At 35.9% G+C, this 25,480-nt stretch overlaps 1 protein-coding gene across 4 annotated transcripts in view; it reads left to right on the top strand.

Moving 5' to 3' along the window:
• The window catches only part of TMEM117 (transmembrane protein 117), a 188,061-nt gene that overhangs the window by 59,151 nt on the left and 103,430 nt on the right, over window positions 1-25,480 (top strand). For all 4 annotated transcript variants that reach the window (XM_051795522.1, XM_051795524.1, XM_051795523.1 and 1 more), the window contains one exon: window positions 22,668-22,767. In XM_051795522.1, the coding sequence (XP_051651482.1) occupies window positions 22,668-22,767 (100 nt within the window). The remainder of the gene's footprint in view (window positions 1-22,667; window positions 22,768-25,480) is intronic.

Below are 25,480 nucleotides of genomic sequence, written 5' to 3'. Positions count from 1 at the left end.
AAGGAACAAAACCAAAATAAAAAATATATATATATCCCGATCAATAGCCCAAGATCTAGCAACTAAAAGAATTAGCAAAAGAATATCTCACTACTCTCCTTGGGACAACAGAAAAGTCGCGCTGGAACGATTGCCAGCAACCTCCGTCTCCCAAGGTTGGCAAGGCCTTACTGCCTCACTGCCCAACCCGACAGACTCAACAGCAGGGAACCTGCACCTCCAAACCTGCCGGAAAGAAAGAGGGGCGAAGGCCTCTCCTCCTTTCTTCTTATAACCTGGCTTACGTAAAAATCGTAGGGAATACTGGGTAAATCTGGGCACTTCCTTGGTTACAAACTGGTCACCAAGGAAGGCCTAGACTAAACTACCACAAGCACCTTTAACAACTTTTGCACAAAATGCATGCTTTATGTCTACCATACTTAGCAGCAACACAGGCTTAATATTCTTAACCTGCTGCAAGCCAACATTAACACTGTTGCTTGTATGAAGCATGCCTGTATTTTGTTCTTTATTACAGTTTTTGCTGTCAGCAGCTCTGAAGACAGACATTTTTGTAAATAAAAATGTGGGAAAGATCTCTGGGATCATTTTGGAAAGACCTTTCTTGCATTACCAAAAGAATTGAACGTGACCTGGCAATGCGCACTTGCAGCCCAGAAAGCCAGTCTTATCCTTGGCTCCATCAAAAGAAGTGTGGCCATCAGGTCAAGGGAGGTGCTTCTGCCCCTTTACTCTTATTCTCTTGTCATTCCACCTGGAGTACTGTGTCCAGCTCCGGGGCTCCAGTACAAGAAAGACATGGACCTATTAGAGCAGGTCCAGTGCAGAGTTACAAAAGTGATCAGTGGGCTGAAGCACCTCTCCTATGAGGACAGGCTGAGAAAGTTGGAATTGTTCAGTCTAGAGAAGAGAAAACTCCAGAGAAGCCTTTCAGTATTTGTGCCTATTACATGTGTGAACTAGCTCTGCCAAAACAGCGACATCAGCAAAGTACTGATAAGGGCTCATAAGAAAGATGGAGAGAGACTTTTTACCAAGGCCTTTAATGACAGGAGAAAGTTCAACAGTTTTAAACTTAAAGCGATTGGATATAAGGAAGAAATGTTTTATGACAAGGGATGAGAGACACTGGAACAGGTTGCCCAGAGAAGTTGTGGATACCCCACTATTGGAAGAGTTCAAGGTCAGGTTGGATAAAGGTTTCAACAACCCAGTCTAGTGAAAAGTGTCCCTGCCCGTGGCATGGGTTTGGAATTAGATGATCTTTAATGTCCCTTTCAACCCAAATAATTCCTTAATTCTATGATTCTCTGGAATGTTCCCAAATGCCCAGTTGCATCTGAACTTTGGTTTGGTTTTGCTCCTTTCATTGGATGAAGAAACCCAGGCTGTCATTTATTGGAAGTTAAAGAAGGTATTATCCGAAAGATACATAAATTCTTTTCTGTCATCAGAATTAGTTTGGAATTGATAGAAACGTAAACAAGAACCTGAACTGTTCTACCATAAACACACCCAATTCTGTATCCCATTCCAATGTAGAATTTAATTAGAACTGTGCCTTTATGCTAATCTATGTGGACCTATCTTTTTTTTTTTTCTGTAACGTTTGGATTCAGTTGAAATGGCATCTGTTAAATTCCTCAACTACATTCAGTGCTTTTGTGAGAGTCTACAAGGAGACTTTTGTTTGTCTAAAAGGAGTTAAAATCATCTCTATATGTTTGGAACCTTGAAATTTTAGTGAGAATGTCAGCCTTTCTGATTTTGGCATTCTCTACACCAATGCAAGTGATTTTAGCAACATAATCATATTCATCTCTTTTCAGCTCCATGTGGTTTCCTTGGTCTGTATCTGGGATATTAATTTTTAACAGAATTATTTCATCCTCAACCAGGGAGATTTGCAGTGTCAGCATCTCCTACTTCACACTCCAGTACTGTAATTCACAATCTAAGCAGGAAAGATGAATGGTGGCATAAGGACAAATAATAGAAAACTAAAAGACTGAGATAACAGAAATAAGCACATAGATAAAAGGTGTAGATAATGACTCAGGAATGAGAATGTGAATAAGGGAATCAGATAATTTCCCCCAGATTTGCATTAATAACAGACAGAGATTCATATACTGTGCCAATTGCTGTAAAATGCAAGAGGGGAAATTCAGTAAGATGACTGTTGCTTTTAGGTCTGAGTCAAAAAAGCTCAGAAATATGTGTGTTTAATTCTTAACTAAGGAATTACTATAAGTTAAAAGTGCCCTTGCTGATGAGCAAACTCCAATGTATAATGGTCCTAAATTTGTAGATATTTTGTTCTTCATCTTACAGCAGTTTTCTTAAGTATTATTATTTGAGCCTTCTATTATGTGTTAAAGCTAGTATTTGTTGAAGTCAGTCTCTGTGCAATTTAACAACAAGGTAGTATACACAGCTAATGACCATCATCTATCTCATACTGAAATTCTTTATTTCTTTACTGGATAATCTCTGTAATTAATGCAGCTTAATGAAATGAAATAAATATGAAAGGTATGGTCAGCTCATCAGTGAATGTAAATCAGAGCAGTCCACTTTACCTGTGAGCTCATGCCTATTTACAGCATTACACGATCTTCTGCAGAGGTTCAGTACTACATACTTGAATGTTAAATTCTTGATATTCTTTTTGCTCTCATTTGACTCATAAAGCTAACACGTAGCTGTAGTTAAATTAATATGTTCAAAATGCATTGTATATCAGTTAAGTGAAGTTTTCTTTTGAAAATGACAATTCCAAATAGAACTACACTCAAATAGAGCTATACCCAACTATTTATTTAGTACTTTATTTGACAACTATTTTTAGTAGTGAATCAGTCAGAAACATATGCTGTTCTGTTATGATCTCTTGGTTTTGGTTACTTGTCTACTTCATTAATTAATTTTAAAAGTAATTACTGAAAAATTATGATCAACTTGCAGTGATGTGCTAAATTTTGCAATTTTAAAAAATTTTACTCTTCGTGATGGTCCAGAAATAGGTGGTTTAGTATCGGATTGATTAGGTGAAAGCTTTCAGAATGGCACTTATGAATTTAGAAGCCTATGTTCAGCCTTAGCCTGTTTTGATCAAATTTGATTTGCTGTTTATTTTCAACTTACATGACCCTGAAAATGTAAGGAGTTCACTTAAAGGAGGGCCAGGTGAGATGAAACCGTGAGTTGTTTAAATTTGTAAATCCAAGGAACTGTGCTGCTCTCCTTAGCTGACTGTCTGATCCGGTGTTTGTGGCTTCTAGTTACATTTGTCTTTTTGTAAAGCAAGTCTGTATATGGAAATCTTGACCTGAATACCTGGTGTTACATTTTGCTTTGTTCCAATTAATTAAATCTACTTATAAATTATTTCTGATTTTATATGTTCCTAACATGATTATATATTGTGGCTTGATCTTACCTTGTATTGTTTAGCTATGTGTATAAGGAATTTTTATCCAGTTTCCTAATAGTAGTCCAGTCATCTGTCAATAGAAATGTATCTTTATATTCACTTTTTGTGAAGCCCTGCATAGATGACAGTAGGCCTGTAATGCTTGTTTGTTGTAATGCCCGTAACAATTGTTTTAAAATCTTTTTGATTGATTGTTTATTCAGTTTTGGTTTTATTCACTTTTCTGATGTGAATGCTGAGGACACTCTGCAGTCTATATCACCTAAGTCAGCTGAAAAACTTCTGCTCTGTAGTGACTGATAAGAAAAGGTCACTGTTTTCCCAAAATTATTAGGTTACTTCCAAAGAACTTGGTTGTACCAGGATACTGTGGTTCAGCAAACCGCACTTAATTAAAGTATATGCTTTAAGTATACACTTTCTCATACCAGTAGTTTAATCATACACCTGCAGGTAAGTGTTCTGCTGCAACAGGCTACAGCAGCCAGCATGCAGCACAATTTATTTTCAAAACAAAAAAGTTATTTCAGTACCTAATTGCTAGTAAAATACTAAGTTTTCCCTTTCTTTCTCTGGCATCCACATGAATGTAGGGGCCAGATGTCATGCATTTCACTACTCTTTACATGCTGCATCTTGTACTTGGACATGTCCTTTCGTTGGCGCCCTGCTGCATCATTTTGTCTCAATACTTGTTCTTAATTGTAATTAATAAACCCATGGAAATACTGTAGTTCCTGGGATATTGTTTACTTCAGGCATGTTATGGTTTTGTTAAGATACTGAGTGTAGGTTTCTAAAACAGAAAGGTTAGAACACAGTTAAAAAGATAGCTGAAGATTTCAAAACATTGTAAAAATTATTGCATCTTAAACTTTGAACTTATTTGTAAGATTGCATTGACTTGAAGGTGTTCAACTGAGCTTCTAGAATTATTGACTATTACCAGTTTGAAAGTAAATGATTCCCAATGGGACCTATTTCAAGTCTGGAATGGATCCAAGATGAAGACCTCTGACAGTGTATACACATAAATCCTTAATCTTATCTAGCAGGTTATTTTAGGGGAGCCTACCAGATTAGTAATGGGATGCCTTGCAATTCCATTAATGAAATCCTGTCAGAATAAATTGATGAATAACATACTGATATTTTAGGCTTTTTTATGGCAGTGTAATGCAGTTGTTTAAGAACTCATTGCACAAACCATTTTAGGTGTTGTTGATGTTAAATAGTAACCCATGCAGTTACTATGTTACTTCATCTTTCATTTTAACAGTAGTATTGATTTGGTGAAAAGCAGAATTTATAAAACTGTTTTCTGATAAAGTTGCCTGTATATGTCCTACTAACACAAGAACTGTGTGAGTTCTGTACAAGATTGGCTTAAAGGGACTTGTGCTTTGATTTGAGATTTTGATAAATATTAATTTTGATTTGTAATTGACTTTCTGTCCAAAATGTTATAGCAAAAGCCTATTTGGACTATATCAGTTTGAAATGAGCTTAAATACCTCGTGCAAAAGTGCATCATTTATGTATCTACCTATACTACTTTGTATTTATTAATATAATTTAATATTTAGACTTGTAAAGGGAATAAAAATGCACTGTAGTCAACATCATTAAAGAAGATTGTGAAAAATATTGTCAGGAAGAGAGGAGGGAGCAATGCTATGGAACAGAGGGGACTTGGTCTTGTTTCCATAAAGAACTTAAATAAAATCAGACTCAGAATGCCTCACATATACTAATGTTTAAATGTAAGTATGAACATTATTCAGGTATTTAAATGTGTGTGTGCTCTATTTTTGGTTTAACTTTACAAATACATCTTTAGTGTGGATCCTCATTAGATTACCGTGTGAGTTGTCTTCTTTATATTGCTCAAGACTGTGAGAATACTAATTAAGACAGAAAGAGTTGGACCCACAGAGAGGAGTTAATGAACAACCAAGCATGTTTGTTTCTAGAACCTTTAAACAAAGTAAAAAGTCAAGGCTCTGAAAAACAATGATAATAGTATCTTTTATTAGTATTTCCATTTGCAGTTCAGACTCTGGTAAATCTATTTTACACTGCTTTAAATATTATTTTCAATCAAATTTTTTGTGAGTTTCTCCTCTGTTTTGTTGTTGTTGTTGGGGTTTTTTTTGTTTTGTTTTGGGTTTTTTTGTGATTTTTTGTTTTGATTTGGGGTTTTTTGTTTGTTTTTTGGGGGGGATTTTTGTGTGTGTGGTTTTTTTTGTTTCATTTTTGTTTTGTTTGTTTGTTTGGGGTTCTTTGTGAGTTTCTCCTCATCCTTCTTCACTATGGGTTTCTCCTTCAGTCAGAGGAACTTTTTTCTAGGAAGCACTTCCCTGGTTGGAAGATGAATCCTCATCTGCTTTAGTAAGAAACATTTGTTTTAAACCAAAGCATGTCAGCTTATACCACCTACATTCTCAGAGGCAGCTTCACTTTGCTACTTCACACTTTTACCTTTAGTCTGGGCTGTGCTCTGTTTTTGAGGGAAGATCTCAACTTCTGTCAACCTTATCAAGTTGTCATCAGCCCTGAGTTGAGCAGGAGTTTGGATTAGGTGATCTCCAGAGTTTCCTCCCAACTCTTTGTTCATGAGTATAAAAGTATATGTTTATAAGTATAAAAAATATGTAAAATTCATTCTTTTGTATTGTTAATTGTCTGAGTTTTTATTTGGAATAAAGAATCAATAAAGAACAGTTTAATTCTGGTCAGTACAGAAAAGAGTAAAAATGCATCAGCTTTAAGTGCTGGCAAATGACCTCCTCTCCAGTACTATAGGAATTGTGAAAACTGGATGTGAGAAAGTGGAACTGGATTCCTACAAAAGGCAGATCTCCTGCCAGTTCTGGGATACAATCTTTGGGGAAATTAAAGAGGTGACTCAGTGTAATGCACAGTGTGCCTGTACAACCAGTAAATCAAAAGAGACAATGTCACAATCCATTCTTTTTTCTCTTATCTAGCAGAGGATTTTGTTTTCATTTGCAGTACAGAACAAGAAATGGAATTCAGTTCACAAAATGTGACAAACTACTGACTGAACAGGCTTCAAACAAAGACAAGAAAATATTCTTTAAATATTGCGGGAGATAAATCACAGACAGGGTGATACTTATTTTTAGGAGTTTTGTAGATCATCTGCATTATCCAGGTAATGTTGAGATTTCTCACTAGGTTGGTACATTTATCATAAATATAATTATATGCATTGTGAAGGTTTCTGGTTCATAAATTTTGAACTGAAGACATAAATGTTGTAAATATCCCAGTATTACAGTACTTCTATCTAGATTAAGAGGAATTGAACAAAATGTGAAAATAGAATTTCGTGGACCTGTTGGTATTGGTTTGGTAAATAATTGATGTTAGCAGATGAAGATTACTTATTTTTTTGAAATCCCTAATCTTATTTGTTTTAACAGTATGTTATGGAGAGAGAAATATGATGAATGTAGGTGCTGGGGATGTCTGAAAATCCTACCAGAAGTTTTGCATTATGATTCATATTTAAAATGTTGCTTCAGTAATATTTAAATTAAAATGAAATCACAGTACTACTTTATCAGCTGTGGACCCTTTTTATTACTAGAAAGTCAACATGAACAGAATACATTGTGGAGGGCTGATCTTGGCTGGCTACCAGACCCCCACCCAGTCATTCTCTCACTCTCCGGCTTCAGGAGGACAGAGAAGAAAATAAGATGAACAAGCTCATGGGTTGAAGTAAGGACAGTTTAACAAGGAGAGCAAAAGCCAGATGTAGAAGGGAAGGAAAGAAGATGAAAGATATTCACTACTTCATGCCAGCAGAAAGATGTCCAATGACTTCTTGGGAAGCAGGGTATCAGTACACATGGCAGTTGCTTTAGAAGGCAAATGGCATAACCATGAATGTCTCTCCCTGCTCCTTCTCACTCTCCCTTTTATGGCTGACTGTGATGCATATGGTATGGAATATCTTTTTGGTCAGTCCAGATCAGGTGTCCTGGCTGTCTCCTCTGCCAGCCTCTTGCCCATCTACAGTGGTAGGCTGGAGAGACAGCCCTGACGCTGAGTGAGCCCTGCTCAACAACAGCCAAAACATCAGTGTGTTATCAACACCACTGAAGATACAAAGCACAGCACTATGTGGGCTGCTGTAGTGAAAGTTAAGTCCATCCTAGCCTGACTCAATGCATATACCAAAAGGAGATGGCAGTATTATATCTGATCTAAAGCTGTGACCTGTATTTAGATATGCATATCTTTTTTGTTCACATGAAAGCATGTGAAAAAGACATTTCAAAAACACAAAGTGGGCAATATATCTGACATATAGCTAGCAAAGTATTTATTTTGAAAAATAATAAAAGTTTAAAGAAAGGTATTTATAAATGTTAATGACAAATGGGATTTTAAAGTCCTGAAATTTAATCATACTCTGCCTCTAGCCTCTGGTTTCTATTGATTAGGTCTCACAGTGCTTTACTACCTGGTACCTTCATAGTGGTGTGTCTGTTACTGCTTGAAACCAAGCTGTTCACTGTCTCTATTTTCTCCTTTAAAAGACAAAATATTGTAATTATTGTACAAGGCTTAAAATACTTGTTTTTACCTGAAGAATTACATTCTGTCTTACCCACTTCCAACCAGGCACTTCTAATCATTCCCATGTCCTCAGCTGGTTTCAGAATGTAGGGAGAATTTTTGTAATGGCTTTTCCTGAGCAGAGAGAAGAGTTTAGAATTGCTCTGCCAATCCATTCAGCAACCTTCTATTTCATCCATTCATCAGTGTAGAATATCAGTTTAATAATAAAATCTTCCACCTAATTAGTAAGTAAACACAGGAAATACCATAAAATGCATTGGTGATGTTCCCAAAGCTTGGGTGCATCCAAGGTAGATCTCAAGGTACCCTTATTAAGGACACTTTGTTTCAGATAGTAACATGTAGATGATAACTTTCAGGCAGTAAAAAACCATTCTGGATCAGATTATAATTGAACAGTAGCATTTTGAAATATTTTCCACGATGAGCATCAGACAAAGATAGAATATTTACTCCACAGTTTATTTAATTCTGATTATATCTGTCCTGCTAACCGTCTGTTCAACTTCCAATTTAACTTACTATTTTATTGAAGTCTTAATTACAGTTTACTCATTCTTGTAAAGGTTTCTTACTGACAAAGTTCTATCATGTAATCTTTTACACTATTTCAAAATGTCGTTTTTGATCTTATGTCGAAGTAGAAGGTAAAGTTTTTCAGTTAGAATTTTTTTTCCAAACTACATATTTTAATTTAAGTATATCACTAGTTTTAGTTGCAGTTTGAGGTGGGTGTAGGTTTGCAAGGACATGTTATAAATGTTAGACCTTCACTCTAGTAATCTCAACTGTGCCAGTCTTAAAATATGAAACTCCATATTTTGCCATATCTCATAGTTTAAGAATCCAATAAAAATGAGTTTAAAGTTAACCAACTACTTTTACATGTAACTGAACTGAAATCCCCAGAAGATGGTTCAGCTCATTCAGATGTATTCTTGCACGTTAACAAGGTAAACTAAGAGGTAGGCAGCATCACTGTGTTATCAACACTGTTTTGGTAACAAATGTAAAAGATAGCATCATGTGAGATGTTATAAACAGAACTGACTCCATCTCAGTCAGACCCAGTGCAGATGTTTAAGATAAATCAGATGAATTATGTCTGTGAAGTGCTTATTTTTCTCCATTGCATGTGGAGAGAAATGGACTCTTCTAGGGAATTCTAGAACTACTAGCTGAAATTGAGACTTTTTTTTTAAGTCTGTAGTTGAGGTGAAACACAGTATTTGTAACTAACTGACCTTAGAAATATAGCCAAAACCATCAAAACTTGGTGTCTGACTATCAAAAATGCGTATCTTTCTCTCCATTGTTTCATGATGTCCTAGTCCTTTACTTGGGAGAAATTAGGAGGATACTCTATTCAATGAAGTTCAGACCACAAATTGTGGTAGTGTAAGGATCAGAAAAGACAGCAGTCAGTACAATACAGAGCAAAGTTATATCAGATCAAGTGTTGGACTGATATCAGCCAAGAGAAGTCACAATAAAGCTAATTTGCTTTGTCAGTCAAGGAGTGGCAGAACAGGTGGTCTTCTTCCTGTGTTTGCCATGTGAAATTTTTTGCTGCTATTATATGCCAGCTCTTGTCAAATGACTGCCCTATACCCAGTTGTTCTTTATATATAGTTTTCAAGTAATTCTGTAAAGAAACAATCTCCTCGATTTGTTAATTTGTACATTGCTTGAAGTCTAATTCTTTTCCATCTACTCTGCAATCTGCTGCTGATAGTACATTATGAGTGAAGCCAACCAAATCCTTAGACCAACTCCTGAGTTGTCAAGCCTCATTTTCCTTCTATTTCTTCTTAAAATACCTGTGAGCATATTAGATCGTTTTACTTAACAACTCTAGCAGTTTCTGTATCTCAGTCTGATTTTGTAGACTGCAGCAAGTCTGATATACACCAGTCATCTTCAAGAGATTCAAAACCAAACATACATAACAGAATCACAGAATCATAAAAAGGTTTGGGTTGGAAGGAACTTTATGGATCATCTAGTTCCAACCCCACTGTCATGGACAGGGATGCCACCCACTAGACCAGCTTGCTCACAGACCCATCCATCTTGAAAGATATTTTCTGTTCTTTGGACCTGTAAGTAGTTTTAAATATTGACATTTTCCCCCATTACAGTTTCCTTATTAATTTTGATTTATCCATAGAATGTTGGTTGTGCGTGCAGGCTGTAGAACTTGGATAATGGTTTAGAACAAAGCATTTGCAGAGGAAGTGCTTCAGAAGATTCTTATTTAGGGCTCATTTGTGGCTATATCAAACTGTAGTATCCATTCTCCATCTAAATAAACTCTTGGGTTATTTGGCCTAAATTATTGTTTCTGCTGACACGGTTCTTTGAAAAGGCTAGTAAAGCTGACATGTTAACGCTGTTTCCAATCTTCATAAGACCCCTGTGCAGTTATTTGTGCCACTGCACACTGCTGGTGGATGAGAGGCTGGACATGAGCCAGCAATGTGCACTTGTAACCCAGAAAGCCAAATGTGGCCTGGGCTGCATTAAAAGCAGTGTGGCCAGCAGGGCAAGGGAGTGATTCTGCCTCTCTACTCCACTCTGGTGAGACTGCCTGGAGTATTGCATCCAGATCTGGGGTCCTCTGCACAAGGAAGATGTGGAATGAGTGAGTTCAGTGAGTCCACCAAGATGACTCCAAGGGGGATGGAGGACCCCTCCTACAAGGAAAGGCTGAGAGAATTGTTTTTGTTCAACCTGGAAAAGAGAAGACTTCAGGGTGACTTAATTGTTGCCTTCCAGTATCTGAAGGGAGCCTACAAGAAGGATGGAGAGGGGCTTTTCACAAGTGCATATAGTGACAGGAGAAGGGGGAATGGATTCAAACTAAAAGAGAGTAGGTTTACATTAGATATTAAGAGGAAGTGTGCTGAGAGGGTAGTGAGGAACTGGAACAAGTTGCCCAGAGAAGTTGTGAATGCCCCATCCCTGAAGGTGCTGAAGGCCAGGTTGGATGGAGCTCTGAACAACATGGTCTAGTGAAAGGTGTCCCTGCCATCAACAGGGGAGTTGAAACTAGACGATCTTTAAGGTCGCTCCCAACCCAAACCATTCTATGATTCTGTGATTCTGATGTTCTAGGCTGATATGAACTCTCAGTTCCTTGAACAAACTGCACTTTCAGTCTCCTTTTATATGCACACACCTTAATACAGCAAAGGATCTGTAGGCAACTATAAACACTAAAATGACATTTTAGAAAGCTTGGGTGTATTCTCTTGTTTGAAATTAAGATTTTAACTGAGTGCTTTTCAAGGAAGGAAGCAACTCTGTTTTTCCTCTTGCAGTGAGACTTACTGTACAGTGCTGAGATTGTAGCCTGTTCAGTCTTTAGAAAAGGAGTAGCAAAATACAGCTGAATCTAAATATTTCTCTTAAAAACATTTGAAGACTGTGATCACATCTGTTCCATTTTGGGTATGATCTTTATTCTTTTTCATATATTTTGTACTTTGAATATATTTCTGCATTTCTGTGTATACCTATCTTGTAATTTCCCTTCCATAAAATTTGTTAGTCCAGTTTCCCAGTTCTCCTACACTTTTTCCTTCTTCTAAATGTGTTTTTAATATTCCTTTTCCCCTATTGCATATGATTTTCTCTGATCTTGGCTGATTGATGGTCTCCTTGTAGTCCTTGACAAATTCAACATTCAGTAGCTTGGCGTGCTGAGAGATTCCAGCACCTACTGGTGGAATCCATGGAGCAGGTGTGTGTACAATTAGTATTCATGAAGAAGCAACTGAGCAGAGATTATCCAAGGGCTTTTGCTGCACTTATTTTTAGGCTTTGCCTGTATACAGCAGGAAGATCCTATAGTAAGCAGAGTTTGTGTTTTAATATATTCTTAGTATTTTGACTTGTTCTGTCTCTCAATATCAAAAAAATTAACTTATATCCTGCATAAGCAATAAATGCATGTGAATATGGCCAACTTTTGTATTATTTATATTAATATAAAATACTTATATTTTGTGGAGGACGTTTCACAAATACTAAACTATTTAATAATGTGGAGTTAAAAATTAATTTCTATCTTCTTTCTTCTAACTGTTTGGAGTGATGTATAGCAGCATATACTTTAATTTATTGGATTCTAGTGACATGAAGAGAAAAATCTTGGCTATTTACACGGAAGTGTTCTATGCCAAATCCTTAACTGTGTCAAATGGATGAGGTTTTGGCATAATCATGAGAGACAACTTGAACTAGAAATCTGGAGCAATCAATTGTAAAGTGCACTTGTTCCCTAGTGCCCTTTCAGTTTTTATTCGGACATTTAAATAATGTTAACTTTACTTTTGATAATGGATTTAGGTTTAAATAAGTAAGTTTAAATAAATGTGGCTTAAAAAGACCAATCTGTAAATATAAACAGGGGTTGGATGAGTTCATCCATTGAGTTTCCTTTTGACCTAATTTTTTTCTGTGATTTTACCTGCTTTATTTAATTATTACTAATTGCTTATTTGATTGATTTGTCAATAATCTAATACTTAAGGAATCTTCATCTTGCCCTCAAACTACCATAAAGTCTTATGTCCTTTCTACTCATTGAGCAAATATCCCACCAGGCAGGTTTTACTTAGCCTTTCTTTCTTAGTAAATTTGTACTTCTGCAATGCAAGGCAGCAGAACTCTGCCCCATCATCCATCCATTCAGTCTCAGGTATTTTCACTGACTGATCTTGTTTCTAAATGACTCATTCATTTCAATATTACTTCTGTTGTAGAAAATAATCAAAGAAACACTTATTTTTAAAAGATCAGTTTAGTTGAACCACCTGTTCTACAGACTTGACACTTCTGTAGGTTTGTTTTACAGTTTGAACAGTCATGATACAAAGCTTCAGATTGGTGTAGATAACTTAAAATAGTCATTACAGGACCTCTGCAGTCACTGTCTCACAACTTTCGTTATATTCTGTTGACTTGATTAATAAGAAAACATAAGAGTTTCTATTCAAATAATATTTAAAAAATATTTAAATAGAAAATTAAAAACCGATAAATCAATTTTGATACCATTCAAATGTAATTAAGCATTAAATAACCTTACTTTTGGAAGATGAACATATTCATATCTGTAGTAATCTTTGAATTCTCTAAAAGAATATCTAGCCTTATTCTGTATCATAGGTAGGAATAAATTTTTCTGAAAGAAGAAACTTGCACAGTAAATGCTAATCAAAAGTGATATGGATATGAAACAATTTGTCCCAAGAATTTTTCAGATTAGAAGGACTTTCTGTTCCTAACCAGCAAAAGAAATTAAAATAATGAAAAATCCTATGATATGCAGATTTGGAAAGAAAACTGGAATTACCATAGAAACAGGTAAAAAAAATCAAGCTAAATATTTCTAAGTAACTGAATTTTAAAATCAAACCACAAGATTATTTTCAATTTGAGAGATGGCAAGTTCTTCAGCTTTGTAAATATTTTCAGATTTATAATTCCCCCCCATCTATTAAAATCAGTATATTTCTTCAAGTGATTGCAGACTCTGCATGACCTACAATTTTATAGTAATAGCAAAATACTCCTGACCATTTTTTACTCCTGATAACTTTGAAGAAAGAGTCAGAGGTTCCATCAGCACTGGCAGTACAAGCACACAAGCCAAATCAAATATCTTCATATCTTATGTAAAACATAATATGAATAGATTTGAAATTGTCATTAGAAGCTTGTGTGTCAGTTAAATCACCCTCCAACCTATAAAGTATGTATTCACTGTATATCTCTGTATATCTAGGTATACCCTGATATATCTCTGCAGCAAAACTCTGGAAATAAAAATGTCAAAATTAAAACTTATGACTCTGTACTGCTGTAGTAAAAAAAAAAACAACAACCAACCAAACCAACCAAATAATTCTAGTCTGTTTAGCAGCAATTATACTCTCCCCCCACGTTTACGTACTTTAATGCAAATTGTAGGGTGAGTCATATGTCAGACGCCACTGCTTTGAAAGTGGGCATCCATATGCAGGTTGCATGCATCCATATTTCCTATTACTTATCATATTCAGGCTCTGTCTAAGAGGTCCAGCATGTGCTTTAGTGAAGCATCTCACCTTGTTCCAGTCACAAATACATAGGCTCTTTCAATGACTTCCAGTGTTTAGTAAAACATTCAAAGTCCTCTGGTCCATGTTGAAAGGACAATCCTTTGGCCACTTGTCGTTCAGCTGCAGGGTATCAGTGGTTCCTGAAAATAGAGTGTTGAAAGGAGGCACATGGTCTTTGCTTCATCCAACTACTATGGCCAACCCTTGAAATCAAACTAATATTGGTCTTTGTAAAGCCTTAAAACAATGCCATTAAATAAAGAAAAAAAATCTGCTTTATTTTAATAAATTATTTAAAAAATAAAATCAAGACATTTTCCCTATTTTATTTTACATTTTGGACTTACAGTTTTTTTCAGAGCCAACTCAAATTCTTTTAAGTTGTGATCAGTGAGAATCCGTCAGCGGAGATTCTGTGCCAACATTTCTGCGTTCCTTCAGTTCCAATTCATTAACTTATGACATGCTGTTTGTAGTTTTCTGGCATTTCATTATTTTAATTTAAAAAAATTTAATCTATTTATCAATATTTCAGGAAAGTTTAGTAAGTTAAAGAATGATTAATATGCAAAGTTGCATTATCTACTAATACTTACAAGTTTTTACTAAAATTTTCTAAAATATTTTTCTGCTTTTGCTTTCCTGGTTGGGCTACTGCTTACAAGCAGATTCATGTTTTAACACCTGCAAATTGTCCTAATTTCACCTTTCTGAATAGCAATAATACTGCAGTTACTAGTATATTCAGCATTATAGTAATGCATTTAAACTTCTCTGCCATCCCTACAACTGAAATGGATAGAAAGTACAAAGTTTTTGGTGAAATTCACTGAAGTTTTAATGTTATCAAAGCACTTGGTTAAAGTGATAGAGTTCCAGATACATTATTTAATTTTGTTTATATTTGTTGATGATATGAAAGGTTATCTTTTTTTTTTTAAAGTGAATAATTTTTTGTCTTTGAACTGCCAGTTCTGAGAATATTGCTACACATCTGCCCTTATCCCTTCTTAACTGTGCTGATACATCAATAACGGGCATGGATATGTGTAAACCATGTCCCATTCTGAAGAGTTCAGCCAGTGCAGCATTAATCAAAGCCATTCTTACTAGTATCTCGCCAGGTTTAAAAACAGAGCAATTATTTATTTAAAAGAAAATGTTTCAATGCATTTATCTGTCTGAATCACTAACTTCACATTTCTAAATGCGTTGCCTGTTATATTCCTTAGTTTCCGTTAATGTTGCTTTCAAATTTGTTAATGCTATTTTCAAATATGTTATTTTCAAATTTCAGTAGGTATTTCTGAAATATCACACAACAAACAAATTATCTGCATTTTAAGATAAGCATATCTACAACATTTTACAAAATCTTGAATGTAATCCCCCCGCAAAAAAAACCCCCAGTTTACATATTTCTAAATATCAGAAACTCCAAGCATCCATTTTTCTTCAATGTACATGTGTAGAAGTTAGCTTGCTGTTTAGCGTCTTGTTGAAAATTACCTCTTGCTATCCTTCTCAGGATTCATATGGCAAGGGCTGAGACTGCAAATTGTGTGTCTGCAGAATGTGTTACAGTATGAGGAGTCAAGATCCTCTTTAAACCCTCAAAATTGGTATGCCTGAGGCCACTTGTCTTATTTGTGTCCCTGGGCACCTGTTTTATCTAGCATTTCGGAACTTTTTACTGTAAAACTATTTTGATATCATAGTATATAGGCAAATGGAGTGAATCAAATAAGGCATTTAATGTATCAGCACATATTACAGTGTTGTGGATTAGTCACAGGATTTTACTGGCCTATTAAAAGGGATGCTTAACAGTGTGACATGCTTCCCTTAACGTGTCACAGTTCTCTGAACTTGTTTCATTATCCACTAAAATAATGTTCAATAAGAAATTCACTTAACAGTAAGAAAATACATTAATCCTATCCTGTAGAATCAAACTGGCATGTAAGAGACAACTCTGTGTTTCATTGCTTCAGTAAAAACAACATATGCAGTGGTCATAGAGTTGAAGTGGAAACATAAATAACTACATATAAACAGCTGCAGTGCTTGTATCTGTGTGAATGTGTGGTGGGGGCAGGTAAGGCTGTGTTATGTATATTTAGGCAAGCATTCATCTGTTAGCACAGTAGCATTAGAAGTGTTTCTGCAGTCTATCCTTGCCTGAGTATTTTAGCCTTTATTTGCTGCAGAAAGATGCTAAATGCACTCCTCAGCCTTTTTTTTCGTTTTTTACTGACTACACGGAATATACATTTTTATGATACACATTGCACATGAGTAGCAAAAAAATCCTGGAAAATTTATAAAAGATGTCTCATGGAGATAATAAATTTGAAAAATCAATTTGTTTTATTCTTGTGTCAGACACCTTTTATGCTTTTTCCCAGACTATCCTGTCCATCATAAATGCCTTGTAGTGGAATCTGTAGGGGTAGTAGATCATTTTCATCACAGCACTTACATAACAATGGAGAAAGATGCTTATCTGAGGGAAGAAATCTGGGTTCAATTCCCAACTTATCCACTGGTTGTTTCCAATTTTATTTATGACATTTAGGGTTTGAAACACACACAAAAAATGTAGGTGTGGCAAATCCTGTCATTTAAACTTACTGGAAGTATGTGCCAGCACTCACCAAAGTTTACTCAGGGAGGGTACATTCCTTGTGTAGTGGAGTCCTTAACACTTTTGAATTTGCAGATCCCTAAGGTTTTCCCAGTAGAGATGCAGACTTTCACAGCCTCTGGAAGTAGGCCTGTCATTAAGTTACTTTTTGCAACTCCTTTAGAAGTAAGCTGTTGGCCATTTTCATGTATGGCGTCACTAAGCCATAAAAGGAAATCATCTAAATGAACATCCTTCTTTGAATTGCTGTAAACTCCACTGATTATGGAGACAGCCTAGGAAGACTAGCATCATTAGGCAAAAGTTAATCTGTATAAATACCGCCTGATCCTTATGGAGAAGTCCGGACTTTGTTATGCCCCAAGTGCTTGAGGGTTTGTTGGAATAGGATCCACAAAAACCCATACAGGAAACTCTATAATTTGCAATTAAAAAAAACTACATTAGGGACAGAAATATGTTTTAAATCATGTCCTAATTTGCTTAAACACCTTAATTAGGACTGTACTTGTGATCTAATCCAAACAGCTATTCTGAGCAGTGACATTCACCTCCACTTCTCTAAAAGTGAAGGAAAGGGAATGTTTCTCTTATATGTGAAAGATAATACTTTTACATTTATATCTCACCTAACAGAGGCTGAAAAACACATTTCTCATCCTGTTGGAGAATGCCATATACAAAAACCCCTACCTTCCTAATAGAAGTTGTCACCACCTTTTCTTTTCTTATTGAGCATGACAATGAGACACAATTCTCTTTGAAGGACGTTGAACCAGTGTTCCTTGGAATAGGGACTGGATCTCATGTGTTCCCTACCATTTACATGCATACACCTAGTCTCCATTAACAGACAGAATTGCAATTGCTGCATTTTTCAGTGGGCCTTGTCTTATAGGTAGGCTTTCAAAGCTAGAAATCAATTGACCCATTATCGTGGAAAGCGGGAAGCTCCTGTATATCCCAGCAGCAGAATTTTAAATGGCTTGGGAGCTTTAAAAGCAAAGTCCCCAGAGTAAGTTAGACAGCCTTTAGGCCTGTAGACTGATGAGAAGAGGTTTTCAGAATCATAGTTCTGTTGCCTGATTTCAAAAAGCTGTGTGAATAAGTTATCAACCAGTGATGCTGGTTTTGCATCCTGATTTTTTTGTGTCTTGGACATCAACCTACTGAGCCTCTTGTGACTGTTACCTCTTTGATGTCTTGTCAAGCAAAATCCCTGGTTCAATGCCTCTTAATTCTCTCTGTTCTGGTGTCATAGAAGAAGTTTCATCTGTAGCTACAGAGAATGCATGGGGGAGTGGTATAGGTGCTCTCTGTACTGTTTGTTGGTAGCTATGCCTTATGCCATCCTCATTATGATTTGCCAGTTTATAAGATGGCAGATCTTGCCATCTGTATGTGTACTGTGTGTACCTTCCAGTTCCCTGTGGCTCTGATTGAATTCCTAGTGGTAGAGGAATAGCTTTTCATCTGAGCAAAGTGCTACCAAGTGTCTCATTTGCCATTCTGTCATTTTAGAGTGAGAAATACAGATCAGGAACTGTATCTGCAGTCTTTTATGTATGTTTTCAGCTGTTCCGATACTCTCTGCCTCCACTAAATTAGGAGTAATGGAAGCTTGTGATGCCATGTCTAAACACATGCTTCTTTGCAGCCTGTGTTGAACTCCCATGCTGTCACTTGTTTGCCAATGTCAAAGCATTTCACTTTGTCAGATGCACTAGGGAAGATGAGTTCCATATAGATAATCAGCTATTTAGGGGGAATGGCAGATGATAAAACCACCTCAGAAAAGCACATATCAGACTGCAGAACATGTACAGACTTTTTGTAACTCAACATAAAAGATATCTAGGCCTCCCCTCCTTTTTGAAGAGGATTGTTACCACTCTCTGTGGGTACAGTTATTGTTGGCTGTACAGAACATGCCCTGTGTGTTATGTGCCAGCCCAGTGCCTTCAGTGCTCTAGAGTGTATGAAGAGCCAGCTGAAGTTTAGTTAAGATGCATCAAGATTGCTAAAACGGCTTTAAAGATAACTAAAACCTCCCCAAAGTGTCTATGCTCTCATTGCTATCCATGGAGATCCAGGGTTCAGTTCAGATATGTTTGGTTTTCAGTTGTGTCACAGGCCTCACAAGAGATGAAGATTTCTTTGGAGACCAGGTTGTGTCATTTGGAGACCACATTATGTCACAGCACTGGGAATTATTTAGTCACATAGGTTTAACAATGCCTTTTGTTGTGTGAACATGTTGTTTTGACATGCTAGCCATCAAGCAGTAATGTAAGACATAAATCATTGACCCAGAATGTAGACAGTAGTATAAGGATGAATCATGCTCTAATCTGCATTTACTAGTATGACTAAGCTCCATTCAGAGTTTGACTTCCTGGTTCAAACTTAAATATAAGTGTATAAATTCAAGATATAGCCCATTTTTAGATCCTGTGATGGTCAAGAAAACACCATCTCAGCACTGAGTCTCAGTCACAACTTTTTTTCCGGTGCCTGCAACAGTGTCAATAGCACCACAGTGACTTGTGCATCAGATTAAAAACCTTCCATTTGCTTTCAGCCTGTTCATCATTTTAACAGCTGGTAAAGTGTCATCTTTGAAAAAATGCTCTGATATTTTCCTTTGAACAATTTCTCTGGGCTAATGCTGTTGTTTTCTTCGCTATCCATTCTGTGAAAACTCTTAGCTCCAGAAAAGTGATCAAATATGTCAAGCTCCTGTCTTTTTACTGACTCATGATTATTACCATACCTTTTGCATCAACATGAATGTAGACAGTACCCTATGTTTTTCATATATATATATATATATATATATATATATATATATGTTTTTTAATTTGTTTTTGAACTGTGTTTGTCAAGTCTCTTTTGGTTTCTCTTTTTGTCCTATTCTGTTAAAATTTTGATCAACCTTCCTTAGACTTTGTCCTGCTAAGGGCAGTTACCCTAGAACTGCAGCTTCCAGTCTTACTGACAAATATCAATACAGTCTTACTGTCAAAGGCTTTCAAATCCCAATTACAAACTTGTCCTTTATCTATAATATTCACAAATATTGGCTCCTCAGCCTTCAATTATTTACACTTATCCTGTCTGTTTCTGAAGAGCTTTTTTACTCTGAGCTTTAACTACTTTTTTTTTCTCACTCAGTGTTTTCTTATATTTTTTGCTCAGTATTTCCGTATACTGTGGTGTTCATGCAGTATGATTGTGCCTTTCTGCAAAAACACGTATGGAAAATTAAACAGAAGCCTTTTGACAAGTTACAGAAAATCTGGGCTGACCATGATAGTTAACTGGAACCCAACAGCTACTAACCCTTCTGCAAGGTGCCGACATGGGTCCTAGCCAAGAAGCAGGCTAAACAATTAAAGAAAACTCTCTAATCTCTAACTAAAGATAGAAAAAAAAGTGGATATTTTTTCACAATAAAATTAATTTTACTTTTGGTACTGTTATAATATACATCCTGATAACATCACCAGGAAAACATGGCTTTCTTTGAAAATGTCAACTGTTCTCATTTATATTTAAACTAAAATCTGAAAATGAAAGCTGAATGGCTTGGTTTCTTTTTATTTTTTTTTTAATTTTTATTTTCTTTAAATTGTTAACAACCTCAAATCCATATTTTAAAGTAATCAGTTTCTGTTTGAGTTTTGAGATGAAAATAATACTGCAGAGAGCATAAAAGACACTGAGTGTAATGCTAACAGTTAATAAAATAATAGTGTATTTAATTGCTATTTCTAATAAGATGACAATGCTAAAAATATTCTCCCTGTTTGTAAAAGGTTGTAGCTGTATTTTAATCACTAAATGCACTTAAATCGTGCACAGATTATGTCCCTAAGAGTTTCTTTATAATAATATGCTACTTTAACTGAAGGTCTGTCAGTTTGCATATTTAATTTAGGCATTACTTATAGACTATGATGCACAATTCATAGTAAGCTTCTTGGATGGTTTCATGTTTCAAATTACAAAAAGAACTGTTAGGAGGCTTTCAAGGCCTTTCTGTGTATTTAAGTATTGTATCCAGCTCATTTTATTGTAAGCCTTCTGATACTTTTAACATTTGTAAAAACAAGTGATTGCACTGAGAATTTCAATTGCTATTAAAAAAAAAAATGGCTTATGTCTGGTTTCATATATCTTCTGCTAGGGAATACCCATATTCAGTGCTCAGTGACCTCTCAGCTTTTTTGGATAACCTGTCCTGTGTCCAGCAGCCTACCAGGGGTGGCTGTGGCTGGCCCCCTACATGTGACTGGGCTATAGGAGTCACCCAAGTGGCCTGTTTTATGGGAGTGTTGTGCAAGTGTTTACTTACTGTACACTTGTAATGAGGTATAACACATAAGACAATGTGTAATGCATATGAGAAAAGGTGAGAACCCTGTGGTATGTGTTTCCCATAGATGGAAAAGATTAAGATATGGTCTGCATTTGAGGGCCTGGCCTTACAAATGATATTTATTGTCCTGTCTTCTTTGTGAATAAGACACATTCTTAAGGAATACAGACTTGGTAATTTTGTGCCTTCACAGGTGCTACATGAATGGCATACCCAAGATGCAGGAAAAAAGGAATTCCAAATGTTTTCCAGTTAAAAAGCATCTGGGAGAATGTATCTGTGAGGGGTATACTTGCTGTTCTCAGTCTTCCTTAGTTTCTGCTGTTGCTGTCTCCCTAGAACATGTTAAAGTGTGTCTAAGAAATTATACTCTACTGTGCATGAATTTGTGCTAGCAAGACCTTCTGTCCTGATCAGATATTCAGATTTTAACAGAACGGGCCCAGAAAGTGGGATCAGTTTGCACTGATCCAGTTACAGGGATGTGATCTGTTAGCTCCTAGACATTTCGACATTTGGTATATAATAATGGTAGAATTTGAGTAGTGGATAGCACAATGTTCCAGGACATTTTTACATGTAGCTATGTCACTTGTGCACACCCCTAAATGGGCATAACATTACATAAGCAATATTTACAAGCATTTCGAAAACAGAGATATCACTTGTAAAGTTAAAACACAATTGCCATCATTATTCAATGTGTTAGCTCTTGAGGAGAGTCACCTCTTCTTGAACACTGTAAAAGTCTTTTAGTAAAGGATATGGCTATATTAAAAGATATATTTTTTTCAGAAAGGTTTTAATTCAACACGAGTAACTTTTGCTTCTTAATTGTCCTTATAGCATTTTAATGAATTTGAAGTTAGAGGTCAAATTATCATGTGAGGTTTTAAATCCTATCTGTTGCATTATTTAAGCAGAGTGGAAATGCTTCATTTGGATTTAAGTAAAATGTAGCTGTGAAAATACAGTGTATAAATCTACAAACAGTGACATCTCACCGAAATTCTGCAAAGCTTGCTTGCACTGTGTTAAAAAAACCATGATTTTATAACTAATGGAGTGAAAAGTCAAGTGGCTCAATTATCTTTTTAAAGAGACCTTAAAGGTTTTTATTTTTATTCATAAAGTTTTTGCAAAGTCACTGATTCTGAGAATGTTGCAATTCCATTTAAAGGAAGAGTTAAAAAGTGTAAAACAATTTCTACTTCCAGAAGTCCTAGATAATCCTAAAGTCTTTGCCAACTGTTATTTTAACACCTTCAAAAGAGATACGGGCTTCAAAGTCAGATTCACATTACATTTCTAATTGGAATTGACCCATACGAGTTCAGTTCTATGTCAAGACTCAGATCCAGCAGAAAAACTTATTATAAAAGAAATGGGAAATCTTTCACAGCTAATCATAAATTTTGTCACTAATACTAAGCAAATGCGTATAGCTTATAGTCTGTGTTCTTGTTTCCGCAGTGCATACATTATAACAGACTTCATGGGCATCAGGAATGAAAATTTTATGAAGATGGCTGCAGTTGGGACTTGGATGGGAGATTTTGTCACAGCGTGGATGGTAAGAAACATAATTACATTTTAAAGGAAAGGAAAGTTTGTTGCTTTCAAGGGAAAGAGGAGAGGAAAAACTCAATTTCTTGAAGTATTCAAGTATTTCAACCCAGAAAAGTAAAAAATTAACAAAGGTATAGTGTCAGGGTATTCAATTAGCCAGCAGTCCAGAAGAGTTTCAGTTAAAATTTATCAGGGCAATATGTAATTTTTTTGTTTTGTGAATGGTAATTTTGCAATTGACTGCTGTTAGGACAGCATGGTTAGGCCCTCCTTTGCTACGAAATAACATCATGACTTGCTATCTGGTAAAACAGTGAGTAGAAGCTAAAGATAAACAAGTCTAATGAGAAGAACTAAAAAGAGAAGCAAAATTGAACTGAAAGATGTGACAAAGAGCAATGGAGATGAGAGAAAGAAAGCAAGCCAGTTACATGCCAGCATTTGAAGGTAGTCTATTCAATGTGAAACTATCAGATTAAGTTTGTATCTAATTTAGGATTTAGAAAAATTACGTTTTCATTTGGGTTATACTTGTTACAAAGGCTTTCTTCTGAAATATGTGCAAACCAAAGATCAGCTTAGTGGAAGAGAACCAGAAAATGACAGCTGATTGAGAGCAAAATAAAGCATGTGCATGTTTTAATTGTTCAGGGAAAGCATTTCTTAAAGTGATAAAAGAGGAATTTAATTTTTTTTAGATTGCTTTTTTTGTATCTACACTAATGTGTAGGTAAGAATTTTAGCAATTGCATTTTAACAATGTCTTCTATCATCCACGTATTTGGAACATACTGTACAACAGACAGAAGGGAAAAAAAGGCATGAAGGATTTTTTCAACGTGCTGTTCAATATGTGTCAGTGGTTTGTCCAAGACAAATTGTGCTCTATGAAATGGTGGCCATGAAAAGCAAGTGCAGAGCAAATAATTTGTACATGCTTTACAGTAAGGACATTGGTGCATTGACCAATGTTGACAATAATGTAGATTTCTTGTGAATTGCTAATAAAATTCATGGGTACTTCTGCATACTTTTAGCTTGACCCTTTTTTCTTATGGGCTTCCACAGCTCTATTCCACTGTTGAAGAAGAGATGATGCATAAGCTAAGCAGAATTGAGAGAGGTCATGTTCATCATAGATATGTGACTTAGAGCTCCAGTTATATATTACATACAAGTTGCACTATGTTAGGTAATGTGGATTTTTTTCAGTCTCTCTTTTTTCATTTCCATGAAAAAAACCCTGTTATGTACACCCTGTATAAAGCATGGAAATGGTCAATTCAAAAGGCATGAAAATCCTGATCTTTTCTCTGTACTTAAAGCTGTCTCAGTTTTTCTCAGCAGCGGAGGCAAAAGTAGATTGTGCCACAGTAGATTCCTGGGGTGGATGGAGTTATCAATGAAGAATGAGAGAGAGACTCGGAGAGACTATAGAGGCAGTTTGGAGAGAGGAGACTGTTTAAATTAGGCTGGTTCTATCAGCTTTCTGGAAGAGCAGAGGACATGGGATTAGAGGGTCAGTGTGTTTTAGGACATGCTTTGATTGCACGGAGAGAGTTAAGAGATGTAATGATTGGTGTTTAGATCTTCAGAGCAAAAGGGAATAGTGATATTGCTTCTGCAACAATCTCTGCCGATCTCTAGGTAGAGTATATGAGCCAGTCAATGGAAATTACGGTGTTTAAGGGCAGCTAAGCCTAGGAACTAAGAAAGCTACAATGTCAGATAGAGAAGTATTAGTAAGAGAAGATATTGGAAGAGAAGATGTTGGTGCATGGGCCTGTACATTGGTGCATATCTCCCACACGGTCTAACTTAAGCAATCTATCTTATGCTATAGGAACAGAAATTGTCATGTTGTTTATATTTGAATTTGCTTGACTTTCTGTGTGTAAAACCCAGCATGAAATTGATGTCAAAGTAATATGAGTCTTCTGTGGTTATTATATTTTACAAAGTTTCCCCATCCTGTTTTGAAACAGGAAAGAAAACAACAAACCTGTAAAGGGACCTATGCACATCTTCCCATTCACAGCAGTGCTTATATTTTCTAATGTTTAAGAATTTTCTTTAAAGGAACTACCCATCCATAGACCAAAGCAGAAAATAAAAATGAAGATGTAGCCTTCACTTCACTGTGTTTGAGCCATACTGGCATTAAGATCTTATTCCCTGTTTAACTGGAAACTTTGGGAATAAGCAGAAATAAAGCAGAACAGATGGGATTCCGTTTTAAAAATGAGCAATCAATAAACAATAATATTATTCTAGTACAATGAGGAGTAGCTTGTTAAATCAGGAAAGTGATTGAAATGGGAAAATATGTTGTTGATTGCTATTTGCTTTGGATTGAAAAGGCATAAGTAAACCTTTCCCCTCAACACTTCCTAGCTCACTGATTAGTTTGGTGACAGGATCTGACTGAATTCCAAATAAAACCAGCAATATTCTTTTCATTGTGTTTAAGGAGAATGGGGTCATGCTATGGATGCATAGGAGATTCTCCTTTGTACCTCTGGACAGGAAAGTTGCTAATAATAAACATCTTTGCTGAAATCTGTACTAAGTGTTAGATATTCTAAATAAACCTGTGATGAAGGAAATGGGTTTAGTACACTAAATGCTGCTTCACTTTTCCTTCTGTGAAGCCACAGAAGTATATCTTGCACTTGCTTTGACATGCCCTCCTACTCCCATAAAAAGTGCATTCTGTT

Source organism: Manacus candei, unplaced genomic scaffold (assembly GCF_025592945.1).
Source record: "Manacus candei isolate 608988 ecotype Guabito, Panama unplaced genomic scaffold, ASM2559294v1 h1tg000043l, whole genome shotgun sequence".
Lineage (NCBI taxonomy): Eukaryota > Metazoa > Chordata > Aves > Passeriformes > Pipridae > Manacus > Manacus candei.
This window is presented reverse-complemented; position numbering and strand designations above follow the sequence as displayed.